The 24,555-nt window shown below is 40.4% G+C and overlaps 1 protein-coding gene across 2 annotated transcripts in view; it reads right to left on the bottom strand.

The window, feature by feature from the left end:
* Positions 1 to 24,555, bottom strand: part of SLC4A4 (solute carrier family 4 member 4) — a 307,296-nt gene that overhangs the window by 256,453 nt on the left and 26,288 nt on the right. For both annotated transcript variants that reach the window (XM_073805320.1, XM_019932691.2), the window contains one exon: positions 24,374 to 24,553. In XM_073805320.1, coding sequence (XP_073661421.1) covers positions 24,374 to 24,553 — 180 coding nt within the window. The remainder of the gene's footprint in view (positions 1 to 24,373; positions 24,554 to 24,555) is intronic.

Below are 24,555 nucleotides of genomic sequence, written 5' to 3'. Positions count from 1 at the left end.
AAGTGTAAATCTGGAAGAGACTCTGGAGATCACCTTGGGTCCAAGTTCCTTGTTTCACAAAGTAGAAAACGGGGGCTCATGTTGGTTATCTGAGCTGCAGAAAGTTGTAAGACCACTTACTGCAGAACTGACACTAAATCAAGACTTCCTGACTCTTACCCTAGTGCTTTTATGCTACATTATGTTGCCCCTCAAAATCAAATTCTAGTGCAATCTTCTTATCTAATCATTCTTCAGCACTGTATTAAATACAAAGTTGAACTCAGGCCTTGCTTCGCAGCCCTTAGGTAGAGCCTTCAACTGGGCCTCCAGGCCCACTGCAGGATCTTCAGCCCCAAATACAAGCTCTAGTGTCTGCTTTGTAGTCAGCATCTACTGTCCAACTCCCAACCATCTACTACAGTGCATCCGAGCGGTAATCAGGAAGTAAACTTTGGGTTGGGAGATGTACTCCTTTAGATTCCTGCTCTGCCTGAAATCTGCTCTCATCTATTTAAATATTCCCCAGCCCCCCCGAAAGGTATCCAGCTTATGTCTTTTCCTTTTTATTTCTCTGCAGTGACCACTTCTCTGTAGGAGACATTGGCTACTACAAAAAGTGGGCAACATAATAACTTTACATGGAACTTATTACATGTATCTTTTCATACAGATAATATCTTTTTATTTAGAGGAAAAAAATATATGTATATGTATAACTGAATCACTTCACTGTACACTTGAAACTAATACAACATTGTTAATCAACTATGCTCAATATAAAATAAAAATTTTTTTAAAAGATATTGGTTACAGACATTTTGGTTCTTATTTAGTTTAAGCATAGGATGAAAATACTACTCAATACAAGAACACTCTAAAAAAAATAAAAATTAAAAAATTAAGTTAAGTTAAAACTAAACCTTGATCTAAACCTCACATCCTATACAAAAATTAACTCAAAACAGATCATAGATTTAAATGTAAATTTGTTTTTTAAATCTTAGATGATAACAAAGGGAAAAATCTTCAGGACTAGGGCTTAGTGAAGAGTTTTTAGACATGACACAAAATGTATGATCCATAAAAGAAAAAAAGTAATTGATAAATTGGACTTTATCAAAACTTAACATTTTTGCTCTGTAAAAAAGCCTGTTAAGAGAATGAAAACACAATCTATAGGCTGGGAGAAAATATTTGCAAATCACATATCTGACAAAGGACTCATATCTAGACTATATCCAGAACTCTCAAAACTCAACAATAAAAAAAAAACTAAAACAAACAATCTCACTAGAAAATTGGCAAAAGATACAAAGAGACATTTCACCAAAGAGGATATACAGATGGCAAACAAGAACATGAAAAGCTATTCAACACCATCAGCCATTAGGAAAATGCAAGATAGGACCCAGAACGGGATTATCACTACACACCTATTAGAACAGCTAAAACAAAAAATAATGACAGCACTAAATTCTGGGGAGAACGCAGAGAAGCTGGATTGCTCATACACAGCTGGTGGCAGAGTAAAATGCTACCACTACTCTGAAAAATAGTCTGGCAGTTTCTTTAAAAACTAAACATACATTTACCAATACAGCCCAGCAATCACACTTCCTGGCATTTATCTCAGAGAAATGAAGTGGTATCTATTCCAAAGCCTATATGTACACAATTGCTGGTGGTACCTTTATTTTGTAAAATCCAGAAACAGGAAACAATCAAAATGTCTCTGAGTAGGTAAACAGTTAAACAAACTGGTATATCCATAGTGTAGATTTCTACTCGAGGATAAGAAATGAACTATTTACAACAACTTGCGGATGGATCTCAAGGGCGTTACACTGCTCGAAAAAAAGTCAATATAAAAAGTTAACATACTGTATGATTCATTTATGTAACTTTCACAAAACGACAAAATTACAGAGACGGAAAACAGATTAGTAGGTGCCAAGAGTTAGGGATAGTGTGAAAGGAGGGGTGTAACTATAAAGAAATAGCCCTCGGAAGATCTCTGCGGTGGTGGAACTATTCTGTATGTTGATTGTGGTGGTGGTTACGTGGATCCATACGGGGGACAAGGTGACATGGAACTATACACACACTTTGTACCAGTGTCAATCTCCTGATTCTGATATTAAACTATAATTATATAAGATGTAACCACTAGGGGAAATAGGATGAAGGGAACATGGGACCTCTCTGTGCTATCTCTTGCAACTTCCTGTAAACCTAGCATTTTTTCAAATTAAAAGTTTAAAAAAACCCCACATCACTCCAGCTTGCGGTGCCACGGGATTATTCCAGAAGGTCTGCCACGTTCTCAAGCTTTGGAAAAGGTCTCCTATCTGAAGTTAGATCCCGCGTGCTCACTAACTGTCACGGAAACTTTAGTCCCGTCATGTATGCTTTCACTTTGCTCTTCCGGTATCTCTTAGTTTCAGGAGAGTGTGGCAGCCACAACCTCATGGATTTGACCCCTCAGAAAGATGGAAAATCTTTTCACTCTCTAAAGTCCTGATGTTGGTGGAGGATGGGCACAGCTGTGGCAAATTCAAGTTTTTCTGTAAGAATTAGGAAGCCGCAGCCCAATATAGGAAGGAAACGTGGCGTGGGAGAGAAAACACTCGCTTGAGGGAAAGAGGCCTTAAGTTAACTCTTTGGGCCACCCTGGCCAAGTAACTTTTCCCCAGCTGTCTCATACATTAGATGTGGAGGTTTAGCTAAGTAATTTGTGACATGACAGCCTGCTGGATATGACTACTATTCTCCAAGCACTATCACAGAAAGAAGAGCTACATTTCTGAGAAGCATCTTATTACCTTGAAACACTGAAAGGCAGAAAACCAGTTCTAGAATGTACTCTTTAATCATCACTCTCTGTCACCATTATTTTAAGGAAAATTATGACAGCCAGTTTGAACAAGTCCCAAATGAAAGGGAAATTTTTCAGGAAGTATTGTAGAAAGAAAGTGACAAGCCTTTCCAAGGCACCATGCCAACTATATCTCCAGTTTAAATGACCCTTTGCTCAAGACAAAATTGTTCTTTGGGAGGAAAAAAAACACAACTGTTCTGTTATTTGGACTTATCTTCCCTATTCATCTGATTCATTCATACATTCACTCTGGTGACAGCTCAGGGCAACTCAGAAAAGGGTTGTACTGCCACTGGCAACGATTATAGTAGACGTTTCCTGTGCCTCCATCCTTTGGGGCCACTCCTGCTGTTGCAGTGAAAGAATTTAAAAGAATTTTTTTTCAATCAAGGAAGGAAGCAAAAGAGTCTAAGCTTGTGAATGAGCTGAGGACATTTCTCCAAAGGAATCAATGAAAGACAATATAAAGGGTCATTTGGCCCTAAGGGACATTTTGGAATGTCCAGCAACCTACTTAGGAGTTTTTGTTTTGTTTTCATTTATTTCCTCTCTATTTTACTTGTGACTATCTGAAAAAGAAGCTCTTTTCTAGCAACTTTTTTGTTACTGGTTAGTTTATGTAGCTTCAAAAGCCTAAACTGATTTACAGTAGAATGTGAGAGCTGGAAGAAAATTTTAAAATTGCCTACACCAACCCCTCATTCCATGACTCAGTAAACTGAAGCCCAAAAAGATTCAGTGAAGTGCCCAATGTCAGAGAGCTGGTAAGTGGCACAGATGGACTAGAACTCCATCTCCTGAATACCAGCTCAGGGCTTTCTCTGCTCCATCACAGGACCACTCCGTCCCTTGCAGCTTGGAAAAACTTCTGCAGAGTCTTATAATTAGAGCCTCCAACTCCTCCAAAGATACTGCATGTGGAAACTTAAATTCTAACACCTAAATTACTCAGGAATATTCTATTTGGTGACCCCGAATCCCTATCAAATTGTTCACTCTAATTCTTCATGTATAATTCTATCTGAATGGACTCAGAACACAGTCTATCCCATTTTTAATGGGCATTCATATGGCACATATTTACTGAAAGCTTATAATATGCCAGTCACTAGGCTAAGCACTTGATATTCATTATCTCATTTAATCATCACAACTCTATGAGTTAGGGAGTCTTATCCCCAGTTTACAGATGAGAAAACTGAGACTTAGAGTAAGTTGGGAAACTGGCTCAAGGACACACATCTAATCCGGGTCAATCTGATTTCAGCATCCAAAGCTTACCCAGTACGCTTCTCAGAGCTACAGACTTCTTAATCACTTAGCTATTCTTTCAAATCATTATGCCAATTTTTTTCTTTATCAATATACACATGTAGAATTCTCAATCTAACATTCAGCTTAAGGAGTAAGTGGACTTTAGGCAAAAGCATGCTGCTTTTAATAACTGAAACAATGTGTATTACCTACTACAGAAACCTCTCAAGAACAACGTCACAAGATTAGCTTTTGACACTGAACTGAAACCAATTCTGAACCAAACTTCTTGTGCTCAATAGAGACTCCCAGTCATCTGGTACTTGCCCCACTGTAAGAGTTAGGCTGGGCAGGAATGGTCTCCTCCTAAGTGAGTTAGCAATCTTTCACTGTTCTCTGCATACTTGTCCCCATTATTTTTTATTTCTATTGTTAAGGATTTAAAATCATTTGCATATGAACTGGTTGCATTGTAACCTGCAACAGAGGAGTATCAGTATCTTTATTTGATCCACCATACATAAAGAGCAGACTATTGCAGTGAGTAAACCATTTATCAGCTGTGTGTCTTGGATGAGTTACTTAACCTCGCTACATTTCTTCATCTACCAAATGGAGTTAATAGTTATACCCCCTTCATAGGTTGGTTATGAGGATTAAGTGAGGCTACTACTTACCAAGCATTCAGAAAAATGCTCAGTGAATGTTACCTATTCTTACTGTGGTGATGGTTATTATTATTAGAATAATCACAAAATGAGAGTGACTTCACTTACATCATTGATCACGGTACTAAAGGAATAAAAAAACAATTCTGTATTAACTATTCTCAACTAAGATCATTACATTTCGCTGCATGCTCCAAAATTAAACTTGTTCATATCGATTCTTGACAACCCTATATCTAGTAGTTAATTCACTCTGGGAGTTCCTCAGAGACCCCATGAAATAAAATCCACTGAAATGTGTTTAAGCTTTTCCTGTGGTTGTGAGAGTCATCTGGAACACCTTCTTTAGAAATTTTGCATGTCAAAGTCATCTCACTCATGCTCCACGATGTGAAACTCTGCACGTGAAAGCCACACACGGGACACACGCTAAAGCTGACCCGACTACCTTTCGAGGAAAATTCGCACTTGCCTGTAGCTACCGCTGCAGCCACCTCAGTGCTGAGGTGAGACGACCTTCCTTCCAGACAATAGTCTAGATTAGGATCTCAGTTTTTTCAAGAGGTTAACAACTTTACCACTTGCTTAGCAAGAGGCCCACTAGTACAACAGTAAAGCAGGAGCTCATCAGAGCCAGAGAGATCTGTATTTGAATCTTGCCAATGAGCAACCTAGATGACACTTCCTGAGTTACTTAACCTCAGTGAGCCTCCCCTTCCTCATCTGCAAAATGGGAATAATAACGTACCTTCTTCATTGAGCTGCTGGAAGGACTAAAGAAGATAATGTATATAAAGTGCATAGTATTCAACAACAACAAATAACCATTATTCCAAGTTTAGGGAAACAGTCTCAAGCAGCAACAGAACACAAGCTTGTCTACTACTCAGTACCAAATTCAAATGAGAGAAGTGATGTTTACAGAAGACGATCCTCCATTCTAGGTCTGCAGAACTTAACGATATACTTGCTTTTAGTTAACTTATCTCCGTAAAGCATTGTAAGAGCAAGATGGAGTGGGGAGAACGTGGGCTCTAGAATAAGCAAGGCTTGGGTCTCTCAAGTTTACACCTTACTAGCTATGTGACTTCGAGGAAGTTATATAAATTCCTTGAGGCTGTTTCCTTATCATTAAATGGATATAATGATACGTTAAAAGACAGTTGCAATAATTAAATCTTTATGAGGGTTAAATAAAGTAAGGCACACAGAGTCCCTAGTACTGTGCCCACCACATAATAGGTACCCAACAAATGCCTGCCCTCTTGCAATGAATTTTGTGTCACTGCATAGTTATAAAATTTGGTTGAGAGCATTATCTTCAATTTTTCTTACTGCCCCTTACCTCAAGTGAAACGTTCCCTTTAGAATCCAATTCTACTAAAATCTTTGCTTCCCTTTAGCATACTTTTCCTCTTCTGACAAGAAATACCTAACTGATTGTGTCTCTCTTTTTAGCTGCCAGGAAGCTCAAAGACAAATTCTACTCCATGACAGTACTGGTCTAAGTGGTTCTGCATATTCTATGTTCTCCCTGGTTTGGGCATATATTTTCACCCATATTTAATTATTACAAGACACCTACATCTTCTGTAGAATGTGAGAAACTATTAACCAACCAACTAATTAATTCAGTCAGGAGGAAAATATTGATCTAAGTGTTAGGAAAAGGGCACCTGACTTGGGATATTCAAGACCTAACTACTCTTCACATTTATCCCCTCTCCTTGGGCAATTCATTTAACCTTTTGGATCTATAGTTTCTCATGTCAAGTAGGAATAATAATCTCTAAAGACCTCTCAGAATCATTTACATATTTAAGTGTGCTTTGTCACCTGTCAAGTGCTGTATAAGGTCAAGAATTATTATTTTCACAATCAAAGAAGAGGTGAATGTTCACATGAGTGAAGGTGTGCACATACGCTTGGACTCCAGTGCAGCACTGGGGACCCCTGCAGGCAAACTGGGAAGATGAGTAGCGATGGAGCTCCAAAGTAGCCACCATGCTATAGGCTCACTAGAACACTCTAGGAGAACTCTCTGAGAAGGAAGAGGCCTGATGGAAATGAATGTAAACACTTCAATGGACAATCCCAATTCAGTAACTATCTTAAGCCCATTTGTTGTTCGGGGGTCACTAATCTACGTTGATTTGCTTAAAGTACAGTGCAAATGAGACCATGGTTTGTTCCCCAGGAGCCCGTCGACCGCACCCCTCACTCTCACCAGACTCATCACGGGAACAGGCTGTGGGTCACAAGGGGCTTATAATGTGGGAATCCCACATCTCTCCTTAATCCCCTACCAGCGACAGTGGACAGATCACATCAATGTCCCAAAGTACTCATACACTATTAATGTAATTCAAAGAGGTGGATTTTTTTTAAAAAAAGCTAAATTTGGGCTAGAATCAAGCAGCTCTTAATAACATGGAGGGTAGGTGTTTCTCCATTTTTAGAATAATTTGCTGATTTATTCCAAGGAGTTCAAATGTTCTCTCAGCATCTCTAAGTCTTTTATTCCAAAACCCCTCCCCCTCACTAATCACTTAGTGTAGCAGCTGCCTGCCCATGGAGGAGAGAGAGAAGGAAATTGCTGCAGAATGGCAGGTTGGAAAGATGATGAGGGAGGAGATGAAGTTGAAAGTCACAGGTTCACGTCCCAACTCCACTCCTTGTGAATGTGTGAATGTGATCAAGTCACTGAATGATAATAACTCATACACACTGAGCCTTATTACTTGCCAGTGCCCTTGGAGGGCCTCATACAGCAACCCAATGAGGTAGATACCTTTCTCACCTTATTGTATAGATTATAAAAGCTGAGATTTAGAAAAGTCAAGTGACTTGCCCTGCATCAAAAGGCTGGGAGGTAAGGCACGCTGCCATCTGAGCTCAAACTATGATTCCAAGCCCATGGTCTTAACCACTGTGCAATGCTGTTTTTTGTAAATCTTGCTTTTCTTCATCTGCAAGATAAGGGAATGATAAAACAGGCAGCAGATTTCTCACAAGGTTGTTATGAGGATCAAATATATGTACCCACGGAGGTGACAGCCCTTTATGAAGTCTAAAGTGTTATACAAATGTGACATGTTCCTGTTCAAGTCAGCATGCGTTTCCTAACACCAACTACTTCTAAGCAAGGCCAAAACGAAGTGACTTCTACATACATTCTGAACTCAGAAGAGAAACGACGACGACGACAAAAGATTTTTAAAAGGCATCTGTGAAAATGAGTGACTTCTGTGATAAGAGCAAAGATGGCCAAGCTGACGGGCAACGGGAAAAGCCCGTTCAGGATCTGCCCACGTCCTTCAGAAAGACACAACTATCGCCTAAACTGCTGGAATTTCAGTAGACAGTAGAAGCTATTCTACTGCAACGCTCATCCATCCATTGCCAAGGCAACCCACTTTCAAAAGGAGTTTTCTCCGGGCTTAAGTTGACTTTAGACCAGTCAGGTGGAAGGCAACTATTCATAGCTGTGATTTTCTAATTGTGAATATAGCCCCCCCCCCAGCTTTGGAGAAATGAATAGCAGAATCCGCTGGGGCCTGACTGCACCCCATGAAGAAATGTGTCCTCATTCTTGGCCCAACAACTCCAAGGTCACAGTGGAATGATACAGTAGAAAGGGAGCCAGACCAGGGGTCCGAAGACCTCGTCCTAAGCCTGACCCTGTAACACAGGATGTGTGCCTTCGGGCAAGTTGGTAGCCTCTGGGAAGCTCTGATCAGTATCCCTAAGACAGAAATCATGCTTGGCTCTCAATGCATCAAGGGTTCTGGAACAACTGCACAGGGGTATAAAAGCCTCTCTAAGTTATATGGCACTACACAAAAATAAAATAGTTTGTAACATATAGTCAGCTCAGCTTCCTCAACTCTCCGAATGCCCTTTGAACTGCGCACAAGGGGACCAGGGGAAACTTGCGATGCCATCTAAAATAACTTCGATGGAAAAATGCAACTTGGAGCAAAAGGGGAAAAAGCAAAGTGTAAAAAAACAGGAAAAGCGCCATAAAAAATACATTCTGCTATAGTCAATGAGGCCCTCCTGGGACCTTTTCTGATTTCTTTTTAGGGAAGACACACATTTCCTGATCACAGACTTTGAAAGTACAATCGACAAAAATATACTGATGTACTTAGTACATGAAAGTTTCAAAATTCCTCTGGCCAAACAAAATCTCGCTCACATCAGGAATTTCTCTTCCTGCCCTGGGTATGACAGAATAAGCTAACAAACCAAAACCATGGCATTAATCGTCACGGTAAGATACCATTCTACACTCTGGTGACAGATGTAAGTCACTCTGGAAGGAAATCATTGAGTAAGCAGAAGCACCTGACCCCGTCATTCGATCCTCCTTCTCTTCCTTATATCATGTGAGTCAGACAGAAAAGGCATATGTATGAGTTAAAGTCAATGTTCCTGATACTTTCCCCAGAATGGTTTGCCCCTCCACCCTTCTGCACTCTAAACTGTAGAACTGGTATCCTCAGGGGATGATCCTGACTGCCAGTAGAGTCTTATTACGTCAAAATGGACTGTCATGGAGCCACTAGAGAAGGTAGGAACGCACCTCTCCTGTGAAGGCCTAAAGCTTTTGCTGAGACTCACTAGTGGCTCAAAAACAAATGCTTTATTGGACACACTGATACAGGAGGAAGCAATATTCGCAGAAAAGAAAGTAACAGCACGTAAACAGAAGTCAGACGTGATTCAGTAGACAAAAGAGCATTGGGGAAAAAAAACATGATGTCGGAAAACAAAACATTCTATTTAAACTCAGATAAAAAAAATTGATGCTTTCATTTGTGCGTTTGACATTTTATATGCTTAATCATTAACCTGAAACTGGTACCTTTTATTTTCTCAAATATTAGTCAAAGGAAATGGAATTATTTTCTAGATGGAAGTTTTCTCAGTGAGGCATTCCCATGCTCAGGCAGTGTTGATGGTATGTCTTTTTTTTTTTTTAATTTTTGCTTTAATGATCTCTGCTTTTTTAAAAAGAGTTTTGTTAAAATATAACTCATATAGCATACAACTCACCCATTTAAAGTATTCAATTTGATGTTTTTTTTAGCACATTCACAGAGTTGTACAACTATCACCACAATCAAATTTAGAACTGATTTTGATCACCCCAAAAAGAAACGTCATGCTTATTAGCACTCATTCTCTTTTTTTCTCCCAACTCCCAGTCCCTGGCAACCACTAATCTACTTTCTTTATAGAGTTGGATGGCATGTCTTAAACAAGAGTGTTTATGTTCACTGTGCTTCTTCCTAGCACAGAGCCTGATTTTGTCTTTTTACCTGCAGTGTTCTTCTCTTCAAACTTCACCAATTTTTTTTCTTTCTCATCCTTTAGATCTCAACTCACTATTGAGATCCCACTATTATCACCGTGGGCCACACTCCACCACAGCACTTACCATAGGTGCAATTTAACATTTATTCGTATGGTATTTGATTAGTAAGTGTCTCTCCCAACAGACTACAAGCTCCCTAAGGGCAGGAAGTGTCTTTAATTTTGTTCATCATCATATCTCCAGCATCTAGCACCATACTTAGTACACAGTAGACCTTCAATAAATATTCTGGATGAAGGGGTAGATGGATGAATGAGGCATCTCATCCTTCCTGACACTGATGTGATCCTGGGGGTTTACTGAGAGACTCTCCCTACAGGTCTCAGTACTGAATAACTTTTCCATGACTTCATTTGTTCAGAAGGAACAAAACTTGGAGCGCTAAAGATTTCCCAGAGCAGGGAAGCTGAGTAACATTTTATACTAAAGTTGCCTGAGACCAAAATATTTTCAAAACATGCAACCAAGATAACTGACCAAATTTTAAAACTTTAAAATTAAAAAAAAATTTTTAAAGAACAAAGAAATGAATGATAAAGTGACAGATAAGAGATTTCAACATACGATAAACAGGTTCACATTTCACCCAGAAAGGAAAACTACCTGTGTCCACTGCAAAATCTAGTCATATTACCCATTGCATGTCAATTTTAGCTACTTTATAGTTTGTTTTGTGTACTTTCTTAAATAATAAATGTAACTACTTAGAAAATCAGTAATAAAAAGATGCACAATATGACTTCTGATTCTAAGCCAAGATTTCTGGATTAAACATGTAGGATTTAAAGGGAGAAAAGGAAAGGCTACTTCATCTATTTTGCTTAAGTTCTTAATCACTCTGTAGCGAAAGAATAATAAAGAATCGATACTGACAATGCAAACTGAACTTGGATGTGTACAATGACTTTTAGCTCTCATTCACTCTAGCTAGAAGCTGTGAAAAACTCTGATCTAACATTCTACCTAGTCACGTTAGTACAATGGTTAAGAACCTTTGCCTAGAGTCAGAGAAACAAACACCAGTGCCCCAGCAATGCCACTTGCCAACCATGTAATGTCAGGTGAGTCACTCACCTCTGTGTCCCTAACCCTGAAAATGAGGACATTAACCTCAGAGGGCTTTGATGAGGAAAACTAAGATTACAATTTCTAGGTACTGGCAGAGTACACAGACCAGATCTTGTGTCCAATAAATGTTAATTGTTATTATTATCAGCAACATTTTATCAACAAAATTCAAGTCACCTTAAATAATGAGATTTATTCTCATTACTTCTCACAGCTCTCCTTCATAAGAAGAGAGTGAAAGGACAGGTAGACATATAAACAGACCAACCTAGAAAATATGAGGGGCTGCTCAGGCTCACCAGCAATAATGACAAAGTTAAGAGATTCCAGGTCTTACTTCCTCTAAGTAAAAACACATTTTTTACCGTTTATGGAATAAATAATGGAACTAAAATATTCATTCACCAATATTCATTCAAATATGTGTCAGCCACCCATCCTTTTCCATTAGGAAACATGCATTTCTCCAAGTACCACCCAGTTCACTTAAGCTTACATCTCATTGGTCAGGACTAAGTCACATGCCCCCCCCACCCCACCCACAAGAGAACCTGGGAAACCAATGTTTTCAGCTGCCACACTGCTGTCATGAACAAAACTGGGTTCTGAGGATAAAGAAGAAGAGAATGGATATTAGACAGTCTACTAAGCAGAGTCTCCTAAAATGGACTCTCATGCTCGTTTAAGTACAGAAATATGATGACCACATTCTTTCCTTCTAAAGAGGGAAGGGGTCTTTTGGTAGAAGCCCCTCAGCTTGTTTACCCTCCATGCTGGTCCATTCCTGGGTGAAGGAGCAGTGAAACCTAACCAGTTCCTCACTCCTCTCCCCTACCATCCTGACATTCCTGATGCTCCAAGGCTCAATTCAAGTGCTCCTTCCTCTGTGAGGCCTTCTCCCACACCCCCTGCCAAACCTAGGCATTTTCCTTGATGCCCTCATACCACCTTGTGTATAGCTCTACTATAGCAATTACCATAGTCTCTGCAATTTGTCTGATTTGTGTCATTTTCTCCACTTAACTGTCAGGTTTCTTTATGAAATTTTCATCTCTGTAGGCCCAGTGCCCAAGTCTATGCCTAAAAAGAAGAAAAGAAGAAGTACTCCCTAAATATTCCTTGGATTGGATCAAAATGGATTAAATTGAATTGACTTGCACTGCACTGCACTGAAGGCTCAGGGATCTGGCTGCAACTCTTTTCTCACCCTGCTGTGGTGGCTCACGGGGTGCCTGCCCCAGAACCAGGAAGGTTGATGACAAGCTTACAAGCTTATGGTTCATACAAATAGATCATGTCTCAATGAGATCATGCATTAGCTTGGCTTGCTGGCCAAAAAGGAGAGTCAAAAAACAGTTACATTAGCTTATTTCCTCTCAGGGGAACTGTGGAGAAAGGAGTAAAAGTCACTGTTTACCAAACAAAAGGCTGAGAAAACATTTTTTCATTTAAGACTATGACAAATTAGTGAAAGTGACAAAAATAAATAAAAACCTACCACATACTCCAAAAGTTGCACAACTGCCTAAAAGCCAAACTGTAATTGTAAATGTGCTGGCATTTGGCACAGAGATCAGGATTTCAAGGAAGCGAGCCACTCTTTTATGAACACTACTAAACTGAAATGTCACAAGCAGCTTTTGATTAAACTATGATTGTCACAGTATATAGGAATGAACTAACATATGGTGTTTTTAAAATAAACTACTAACCACATCCAGTGGTTTCAATTAAAGAATGGTTCATTGCTTACAAAAATTCCCCTAGATCCAGCTGTCTGCCAAAAAAGTCCCATTGCCTCACTGAATTTCCACTGTCATCAGGCAGATTACTAAAGGGCCAGTCTTGGATTTGATGTGGACACTCAGGGTAACCTCTGTAGAAAGTACTTTCCCCCAGCTTTGTCTTGTGGCTGAACAAATCCTGGGGGTAATCTCCTATAAGGAGTACAAGTTGAATTGCAGTTATATTACATGGCCTACTAGAAGAAATAGAGAATACTTAAAAGAATTTTTTAGAATGCTAAATAAGGTTATACCATAGTGTTCTGGAATTTTTAAAAAATAATAATTAAAAAGTATTAAGAAGAGGACTAGTAAGCTGTAACACCCAAGTTCCTGATAGAAGGAACATCTCAGAGATGACTCTAAAACCAATACAAGGAAGTAATGTAAATAGATGAATGACAGGAAGCTAGTTAGAGAATCACTGTCATCATTTCATAATCATGAAAAACTATCCCTGGGGAATTAAAGGTAAGGCAGGTAGAGGCCACTTGGAACTTGTTTGAGGAGAGCATGTGGAGACCTGGTCCTGCTAAGAAATGGGGTTCTATTTTGAGGGGTGAGATGTTAGCCTCTGGCACTCACCCAGTGATCTTTCTGTTCTTTGGTCTCACTGCCTTTCTCAAGAGTAAGGGTCCCTCCACGTTCTCTCCTTCTCAGAATTCGTCATCGCCTCTCTCTCCTTACCTTCAGTGCCACTCATGTGCTTTCTTCCTCTATCCCTACGACTGGCCAAAATGTAGAACTCAATGACATTTTAAAAAATCAATTGTTATTTAAAATAAATACAAACTTCACGTTGGTTTTTCTTCTTATACATTGCCCTTGACTGATCTCTTTTTCGTCTAAACTAGTGTGAGCCTTCTATTAAAATAAGGTTCTCCACGCCTTCTATTAAAATAAGGTTCTCCACACCCACTCTTAAAGGCAGTACATTCTCTCCACCTGCCAGACAAGGAAAGCATCTCTGTCACTTCTACTGTATATAAAATATGCAAAGCAGATCCTCAAATTTATCCCATTATATTCACCACTTAGATGTCTTTACAAATGTCAGAAACAATCATAAAATAATAGAATAAAAGGAGCTTAAAGAGAATGTGTCATAAACGTATTTCCAGTCCATTTCATAGAGGAAAAAAAAATCTATAAACCTTCCAAGTTTGGTTCAAGCATGCAAATAATAGCTCAGAAAAAGTTTCCTCAAGCCACACACATCTGATCTAAATGAGTGGCCAGTGGAACACCAGTTATCCACCTCCAGCCCTTCTTAACTACAGTATCTTTTGCTCAAAATCTATATTTAAAACTTGGAGGAACAAGGGAGAGTATTAGCTGTTTCTGGGTGTGGACATCAATAAAACAATAATCCAAAAATCTTTTTGAAATTCTTTGCTTGTTTGTTTCCTTGGTTTTTGTCTGTTTGGGGAATTCAGCAGTTTCACAAGCAGTAACAAAGTAGAGTCAAAGCACTGACAGGATTTTAGAGTTGCTCATGCATGCATTCTGGATACTGGGTAAATCTGCAGTGAATTTCTAGTTAAAGAAATTGCTATCCCCATGACTTGGTAACAGAAATCACCCTATTTTCTGCTGAAAACAGCTTCAGTTTTGAACAAACACAACTTGCTATATGGTCCATATGTTTATTGGAAATTTGCATCCAGAGGTCACATTTTTCCATTACACCTAAGTTATTCCTTCCCAAAGCCTTGTAAATGAAGCAGAATCAATGAAATATAATTGCTTTCTCTGTGGCCCTTGTGGCAAAATTTGGTAACAGACAAAGGATAACTTTAATACAAATTGATGGATCACAGTAAAACAGCTACCAGAAGTGGCTTCTAAGGGTATTGAGTAAATTCTGCTTTTTTAAAAAATGGAATTCTGCTTAATTGGCAAATAGCAGAAGAATAAAAAATTTCAGGGATGCTCTTGTTTCAAAAACATTACATCATAATTCTGAGAAGGATGTACAAAGGTCACCTAAGTTCATCTCTGCAGCAACATGGACTACTCTGTTTATCCATAATAAACATACATAACAATTCTTAAAATTCTCTATGTAAGACACTCCACAAACAGCCTTGGTGACATCAAGTGATTAACAAATCTCACTATCATAAGTAACCTCTTTTATACACTATCCTCACTCAGCACAGCGGAATATGAACCGCAAACAGTCATGCAGAGGCAAGCTTACTCCAATTCAACATGTTAATATGGTTCTTTAGTGAAATGTCATCTAAAATAATATTTTGCATTCTTGCATTGACATGCGTATCTTCACACATTTTAATACTTTCTCATGAGAAAAAGTACGTGCAGGGTAGCACTTTTATTTCTGTTTCGAAAACATGAACAATTTCTATTTTATTTACGTGCTAATTAATCTGTGCAAAACAAAGCTGTAGAACTATATAGCATGAGAAAAATTACTTTTCTCTCTTTTCATTTCACCATTATTCAACTCACCCTCTTACACAACTCTGGTGATTTCTATTTTAATCACATTTCAATAAGATTTAGGTGGGGGGGTAGTATTTTTTTTAATTATGGTCGTTGTTAATACTAAATAATTACATAACCTTTCCTCTTCAGTTTTTATTTCTCAGACACAGCAGAATATTTTAAACTAACTGGTAATTTCTAGACATTTTATTTGTGCATCCACTCAAAGGATATGCTATTTCAGAACATGACTCAAAATAAGTACGAAATATTGCTCCTGCCCGTGAGGCTCTAATGATATGGCTGGAGAGCCGACACACAGCTGAATGAAAGAGGTTAAGTCAACACTTGAAGCATCACAGGCCTAAGTACCAGAATATGTAATGTACTTGTAAAATAACATAAAATACTTGCCACAGGAGTTCAAAAACTGGGAAAGTCATTATGAGTGGGTGTAAATGCTCTCTTTAGGACCTTGCTGAAACAGAAGTAACCTATAATTTTCATTAAACTATTGAAAAAAGTAGAGGAAACTCCATTACATTCTCAATTTCTTTTTAAATGTCTATGGACCCCAAGTGAGGAACCTGCTTTCAGTAATGAGGAGCATTAGAAGGTTTTTTTTAATTACCATTATTGTTTGTTTATTTAAAGAGAGACTAGATGGAAGGGACATTTTACATACCTGGAAGCCTTGTCAGAAATAACTCCCTCCTAGGGAATTCCCTGGCAGTCCAGGGGTTGCGAGATACCTGGAAGCCTTGTCAGAAATAACTCCCTTCTAGGGAATTCCCTGGCAGTCCAGGGGGTTGCAACTCTGTGCTTCCACTGCAGGGGGCATGGGCTCAATCCCTGGTTGGGGAACTAAGATCCCACATGCCATGTGACACCCCCCAAAAAAAGAACAGTGCATTTTGACAGTATGGAGGTTCCTTAAAACACTAAAAACAGAATTACCATATGACCCAGCAATCCCACTACTGGGCATATACCTTGAGAAAAACATAATTCAAAAAGACACAGCACCCCAATGTTCACTGCAGCACTATTTACAATAGCCAGGTCATGGAAGCAACCTAAATGTCCATCGACAGACAAATGGATAAAGAAGATGTGGTACATATATACAATAGAATATTACTCAGTCATAAAAATGAATGAAATTGGGTCATTTGTAGAGACGTGGATGGACCTAGAGACTGTCATACAGAGTGAAGTAAGTCAGAAAGAAAAACAAATATCGTAAATTAACACATATATGTGGAATCTAGAAATATGGTGCAGATGAACCGGTTTGCAAGGCAGAAACAGAGACAGAGATGTAGAGAACAAACGTATGGATACCCAGGGGGGAAAGTGGGAGGGTGAGGGGGGATGAATTGGGAGATTGGGATTGACATATATACTCTATTATGTATACAATAGATAACTAAGAAGAACCTGCTGTATAGCACAGGGAAATCCACTTCACTGTACAGTAGAAACTAATACAACATTGTAAAACAGCTATACCCCAATAAAAAAAATTTTTTAATTAAGAAAAGAAATAACTCCCTTCTATTTCAAGTTAGACGCTAAAGTCAGAAAATCCAAATAAGAAGATAATGCCTTAGGAATTCAAAGGAAAGGGCAGACACAAGAGACACTTAGAAGGAAAAACCAATAGGACTCAGTGAGTGGCTGATTATGGGAGAAAAAGAATAGGGAAGAATCAAGGATTACTGAGATTTTGATTATACAGGTAAGAGGATGATGGGGACTCAGTGCTCACAACACCTCTATAGAAATGTGATGAAAAGTCAAGCAACACTCGCCATCCATGGGAAAGTTATTAAAAGAACCCAACATTCCTGCTTCCAGATTGTGGTCATGGAAGAATTCCAGAGAATTTATTTATAGAGTATACCCATGGTCCCCCATGGTCCCACATCCCAACTTCTGCATCAACAGTTCAAACCCATAAAGCCCTGAATCTAAATCCCTGGTATTAAGAACCCATATAGTCCTTTAAGAATCTTTTTTTTTTTCTGATACGAGAAATTTCCTGAACAGAATACCATTTCAAGAAGATCCCTACCAGTATCTTTCATTCTTTCACTGCATTCCAATCACACACATTCTCACACACATACCCACAAATACACTCACACCCCCAAGCTTCCAATCCTATCCTTGAACCCAAACCACAGGATGAGTCCTGCCTTCTGCTGAGGAAGTAATACCTGTGACAGATAGTCATTTACACCCCCTTCGCTTCTCTAGAGTATACTTCACATCTTAAATTCCATATACAGCTCTAGTTTTCCCCCATTTTCCACCTCAAGTCACAGTCTCTCTTTAGCCCTGAGTACCCCAGCACCTGGAGCACAGTGGAACCCTCTGAGGCCTCTTGAACTCATGAGTCACTATAAATAGCAGCAACATCAACTCTCCCATGACACACGTAAATGCACTATTCATAACATCTCACAGCATGATAAAATGAAATAACTATTGTAATAGAATAGGCAGAGGCAGCGAGAAATGACACCCTTCCATAGCGTAAAGGACTGCCACTTGGAGGCCACTTCAAGGTGATTTCAAGAGCACTGTGTTTCCAAAATGCAAGGCTCCCTAAGAGGTTTATATAGTTACCCAACTGGAGAAGGCAGAAGCGCTGTGACACAGTGCTCCTGTACTCGTCAGCATCACAGAGGAATAAACAGCAATTATTTTGTACCACACAAAACACAACATTGTTGAGCCAGCCTTGTGCCACCAAAAACACAAGTATGCCAAACATTTTTCCTCTCTGCACAGCACTGCCTTTGAGTTGCTGATGCGTCCCACCCAACTGCCCTTCTTAACCAGATTAATTTCACTGAGAAACACAAAGAAAGAGCCAGAAAGGGATCCTTTTCAGGAAAGAAGGAACAGCCCATTTGCTTGCTGGGGCCCAGAAGTGGGAATTCCAACTGTTGACTGAAGTCAAGGGCACATTTGGTAAGCAGAGTCACTTGCTAGTGGCCCTATGTTACACAAAAGCACAGCACAATAGGTATCACCTCTGCCCCGTGAAAGTCTTATTTCCTTGGTCCTTTCACCTGCCAGCCAGCATCCAGCCTGTACCACTGGCAAGTTAAGAGACTTAGCTCTCCCAAAGATGCCTTTGGGAGCCAGGAGCCAAGCTGACAGCCAAAGCAAAGGAAGAACTAGTGGGATTTTATAGTAGAAAAGGCCAGAAGAGCTTAAAAAGCAGTGATTAATGTTCACAGGGAATTAATCTCTGCAAAGTTTTAGTCTGAAGCTTTGGCATTACCTGTGTACAATGGATGGGAAAAGATGAGCTTGAAGAAAATGTTCAGAATAACCCAAGATAATAATTGCTAACCAGATACACTTCCCATTTAATACTCAGAGCACTATGAAGTAACCTCTGTCATTATTCCCTTTTTACAGGAGAGGAAACAGGAGCACAGAGAGCTTAAGTATCTTGCCAAGGCCATGCTGCTGGTATGAGCTGGGATTCGAACTCTGTGTGGCTTGAATATGTGCTCCTAACTGATATGATACACTACCTTTCCAGTAAAATTCCATCACAAGTGGCCCTTCTGAAAAGGCAAACTTTAAGTTTTCAATTACTTTTAAATACCAAAAGCCTTTGTTTCAGACCTAAAGATAAAGTACTTCCTCCTACGTACATAAGATGAAAGATAGAGAAGAGGATGAAAAAGATGGTATATTTCTTTTGTGTTTTGTTTCCTAACAGGGACAGAATCTACCTCCTTTCACATACATTCCAAAGACTCCCTTCTCTCCTACATACTGCTTCATTTGGGGGATACACAAATGGCATACCGAAAATTTTTAAAATCTTACTTTGTGATATCAGCATTAAGGGTCTTGCCTAAAAACATTTAAGAATCAAGAAAAAGTAGGAATGCGCCCAGAAGAATGAGGTCAGGTGTGGGGAGGGCGCAGGGGTGTGTGTGCGCTGGGAAAAGAGGAAGTCAAATGACAAAACCCCAAATAATCTTGGCTCTTATGAAAAGCTACTCTGTTCATTTCCCCGGAAGCAGCGAACAAAATCAGCTGCCCATTTCTCTGCTTCAGTTTCCTGACTATAACTGGATCACCAACGGGCATCCATTGTTCCAGGCTCACAGAACAATGTTCACTAGCATAAATGCATCAGTTCTGGTACACATCCAAAGAGCTAAGAAAGAATACCACAAGAGTGAATGAGTGTCTGTGTGCGCATACCCAGGGACCAGATTCCACCACGGGCAAGACATAGGTGTGCGAGGCAGTTAGCACCGCCCAGCGCCGATGCATGTGCAAGCTTGTCAAGAGATATACTACACATCAGACCACTATGCTGAACAGGATGTTCTGCTTGTAGCTCTGTTTCCCAACATTCTACACATCTTCAGAGTCTCTGCAGTCACAGAGCAGCCTGTGATTCCCCCATAAGCATCCCAGGGCACTAACAAAACGCAAAGCGCAGAGGTCAGAACCATCGATGGAAGGTCGCTGCACTGTGTTTGCAGAGCCTAGCTCATCCAGGACCACCTTCCCACCCAGAATGGGCAACCCTCAGAGGATGGCAGCTGCTAACTTAGGGGGAAAAAAAGTGCATGGTGGGGGAGGCGAAAGGATTATTTTTAAGGAAGAGCACAATCTAGCTTTTCTCTCCACCACCTACTCCACACACCACCTCCTCGTTCCCTTGTCTCTCCTCCTGCCTGCTCTTCCATTTCACTTGTCTCCCCCAGCCTCTCTCCCCATTACTCGTGTACCACACTTCTCACATGTGCTTTCTTCTCTGTGTCCCAAGCTGAGACACCAGCTCGGACACCACACTGAGAAGAGCAGCTGTGTGAGGACTCAGAGCTGCCACTGAGCTCGGAGGGGAAACGAGGGTGGCTAGCCTCCTCCTCAAAGCTCCAGATGCATGAGATTCAAAATGTGCATCCACTCTTTAGAAGCCCTGTCTTGAGACCAGAGCCACAGAGAAGGGAAAAAAGCATCTGTGTTATAAGTTCAATGAACCCGTTAATTATGTCATCTTCCTAATGTGCCTAAATACTGGAGGATATTTGGCTTATGTCTTGTTATAAACGTCCTTTACTATTCATTCTGTGCTTCCTTAATATGGCTTCTGAAGCTGAGCTGCCATTCTTGTCCGGAGAGTAAGCATTTTTTTTTGCAGTACGCGGGCCTCTCACTGCTGTGGCCTCTCCCGTTGCGGGGCACAGGCTCCGGACGCGCAGGCTCAGTGGCCATGGCTCACGGGCCCAGCCGCTCCGCGGCATGTGGGATCTTCCCGGACCAAGGCACGAACCCGTGTCCCCTGCATCGGCAGGCGGACTCTCAACCACTGCACCACCAGGGAAGCCCCGGAATAGTAAGCATTTTTAAATGTATGGGATGAATCCATGTGCTCTGTGGATCAATCCCTTCCATCACCTGTGGGTGACGAGCAACTCAACACACTCAGGAGTCGTGTACCCAGACCAAAGTACCACTTTAGCAATAGTTCAAATAATGAGGCACTTCCCAAAGTAGTATAATTAAAAGTTAGGACCAGACTGAAATGGCAAGAGAAAAAGGCAGAGCAGGGAAATATAAAAGATCATGTGTGAGGATTAAAAACCAGAAAATCAACTGGATCTTTACCTATAATGTGGGAAATAGACCAACAGAAGCAATGTCTTCCACTGTAGTAATCAACTGCTCTTCAATAAGCATTTATTAGGCACATATATACTAGGTACCAGACACTGTACTAGGTGCCAGAGATAACATAGGTGAACAAAACAAACCTGATCCTAGCTCTCAGGGAGCTTACGATGTACCATCAGCACAAGACAAAACTGTAGGCTAACAAAGTCCCGAAGTGAAACATGTATTATGAAGGAAAGAGATAAGAAGTGAGGGGGGCTAACACTGGAGAACCTACGTCAGAGAGAGCAGTAGGGAAAGGCCTCTCTGAAGAGACCAAACTTTAAAGCTGGAACATAAAGGGAGAGAAAAGCTAACCGGGGCCAGAATGAGTGACCATTCCAGAAAGATGGGATTGCATGAGCAAAGGTCCTAAGGCAGAAAAGGTTTGGGCACCACTGAAAAAAATCACCGTGGCTGAATTAAAGTGAACAAGGAGCAAATAACACAAAGGACTCTGGTGAGACACAGTGGGCCCTAACGCCCAACCGAGATTTCATTCTAAGGAGTGAATGGCATGACCCAATTTAAACTTCATGATGATCACTGCTGCCACTGTGTGGGAAGAGACTTGAAAGGCGGAGTCTGTTGCAGTTGCCTTAAGCAAGAAATAAGGATTCCCCGGACCATAATGTGGCAGCCAAACCAAAAAAGAGTAGACAGATTCAGACATATTTTAGAAGTAGAACCAACAGAAGTCATTGATGGATTGCATATGGAGGTGACAGCAAGGAAAAAAAATCAGAGATGATTCTCATCAAGTTACTCTATTTCCATGTGGGCTTCTTCAGAAGTTACAAGCATGACCTGCTACAATGCCAGGCCCTTGCAAGAATCTAGTCTAGAGGACCTGGTATGTCTGTAAACATAAGTTAACTCAAAAACCCAAGATCCAAGAACAACATAAACTGGGTGGGGCTGTTCCTGACAGACAGTAATGGCAGGTATTTCAGTGAGTTTTCCCATAAGAATTTTATCTTCATGTTGGTGTCAGAGCCCTGTAGCTTCCCCCAAATCACAGATTTAAATGTCTTTCCATATCTGAGCACAACAATCTTAAGGAGAATTGCACCAGATAAACCAGTGACCAATCTCGTTAGTCTCCATGATAAGCAGTGGAGAAAATACAGTAATTTCTAAGAGGATCTTCATGTCAAATTGGATGCCTCATGTCAAATATGTCACAGACATATGACAGCATAACTTAGTGACTAGCAGAAAGTAACAACTATAAAATACAAATTTATAAATCATTTCTTTATTATCATTGTCCTTAACAATGATGTCTCCATAGGATCGCTTCAGAAACCAAGTATACAACCCAATCCAGTACTCCCCAGGGAGGAGACCTCTGAGGGTAAAGAGAATGAACTGCCTTCCTTATTTTACATGTTGTACTCAAACTGGTCCCCCAAATGCCACAGAAAGCCACAGGACCCCCGTGGGAGAGACAGGTTCAGTCTCAGTACCTTTCTGACCTGTTTATTCACTATTACCTACTTGAGGATTACTGGCATTGTTTCCACTGCCCTTCCTAAAAAGCTATTACATAATTATCATCTCAAAATCCCTTGGTCCATTTGTGTAGGTGAGCGTCTCTTTCCTTTTTAGTATTTATAGTGATGATGCACTCTTGTTCTTAAATTGCAGAATGAGAGATTATGAGAGAGAGAGAGGGAGACAGAGAGAGACAGAGAGACAGATCACACACACGCACACAGTGGAGACGCACCTCTGATTCTGGCTTAGGCCTTGCCAAAACAGATAGCAAATGGAGATAAATAGTAGTAATTTATTTGGAAAGGGATGTTATCTTTTGTTCCTCCAGACTATTAACTGTGAACTTTTCTGGCTGCATTTCAAGGAGTTTGCTTGAGACAGACCCCATTTTTTTAGTCAACATATGAACAGTTCCTTTCAGAAAGGCTCTCCCCCGACATTCCAGTGAAAAGCACAGAACTCTTGCCTCCTGCCCTCTGGTCCCATCTAAGTCTTACATTTATTCCAACACTTTAAAATTTTAATTTAGTGGAACATCTCCAAACTGTCCTCAAAACTTTCCTCTTCAATTTGGTGGTCCACCTGATGGCTCCTCTCAGCATAAGTACCTCTCTAGCTGCTAAGCCACCTGTTCAGCTCCAGGAGAGAGACTATAAAAAAAAAATTCACAGATCCACACCACTACACTTCACACCCTCTTTAATTTAACTCTGTAAATTCACTTTTCAACACATCTGAGCTGCTAATTCTAATTTGGCCTCTCATCACCTGCAAAGACTGAACTGGATCTTTATCTCCACCACCCATAATAAAGCGTTTTATTGCAGGTTCCAGACTTCTGCAAGTGTAGCAAAGAGAGGGAGAACTGTGCTGAGAGCTCTGCCAACATGAAAAGCTGTCACTATGTAACTCCTGTTGGGGAATCTTCCCAAATTGGCATATGTTTCTACTGCTTCTCCCTTCTACAGCATATATTCATGTTCCCTTCAGCCACAAAGCTGCCCAGATAGCCAAACGTTCTCCATATCAAAAGGAACCAAAGCAAGAGACACATACACCTAAACACACATCCACCCTAGCGCTTGAATCCAAGGATGTGCTTTGACCTCCTGCTATTCTGTTCCTAATAACACCTCTATCCAAAGTATGATATCTAATAGGTTCAACCTTTCAAGAGCTGTGTCACTCTATATCCTTCTCTGATTTTCAGGATGCTTTCCCACTATTCCTTTTTAAATCAACCTGGCTAAATGTCACCTATATTCCTATAAATGTCATATATATACATACATATATATATATATAGATAGATAGATAGATATTTCTCATCTTGACCTACTATCTTAATAGAACCTATTTCTAAGCAGGAACAATCCAAAAATTTCTTGAAGAATCTCCCAGTTACTGTTGATAACTGCAGTTAAATGCCATCTATAACATTCTGTCCTCCTTCACTAGTCAAAACACACAACCACGCCTAAACTCTGTCCCATCTTTTCTGACCAGCTCAGAATGTTACCAGATCTCCTCCTAGACCAACCTGCTGGGACAAGAAAAGCCTCTCCAGAGACATTACGCTTCAGAGGGCACCACTCCAGTATCGCTGCGTCCCTCCCTGTTAGCCACAAGATCTTGACACGTGTCTTTCCCCAGGCTGCGGGAGTGAAGCAGAGAGAGGCACCCACACCCAGGGAGTACTCACTGAGAGGCTTTAGGATGCTGCTACTGGACTCATCCGCGTTCTCCACGTCGGACTTGTCAGAGTAGTTCTCAGAGATTCTCTCCTTTTCCTTCTTTTCTCTGTGCCCTGCCTTTCTCTTGTGACGTCTCCTTCTCCTGTAGCTCTTTGGCACATGGACCCCGATGTAGATGGTGTGGTGGCCT

The sequence above is a fragment of the Tursiops truncatus genome, chromosome 5 (assembly GCF_011762595.2).
Source record: "Tursiops truncatus isolate mTurTru1 chromosome 5, mTurTru1.mat.Y, whole genome shotgun sequence".
Lineage (NCBI taxonomy): Eukaryota > Metazoa > Chordata > Mammalia > Artiodactyla > Delphinidae > Tursiops > Tursiops truncatus.
The sequence above is the reverse complement of the archived record's forward strand: the minus strand, read 5'-3'. Positions and strand labels throughout refer to the sequence as shown.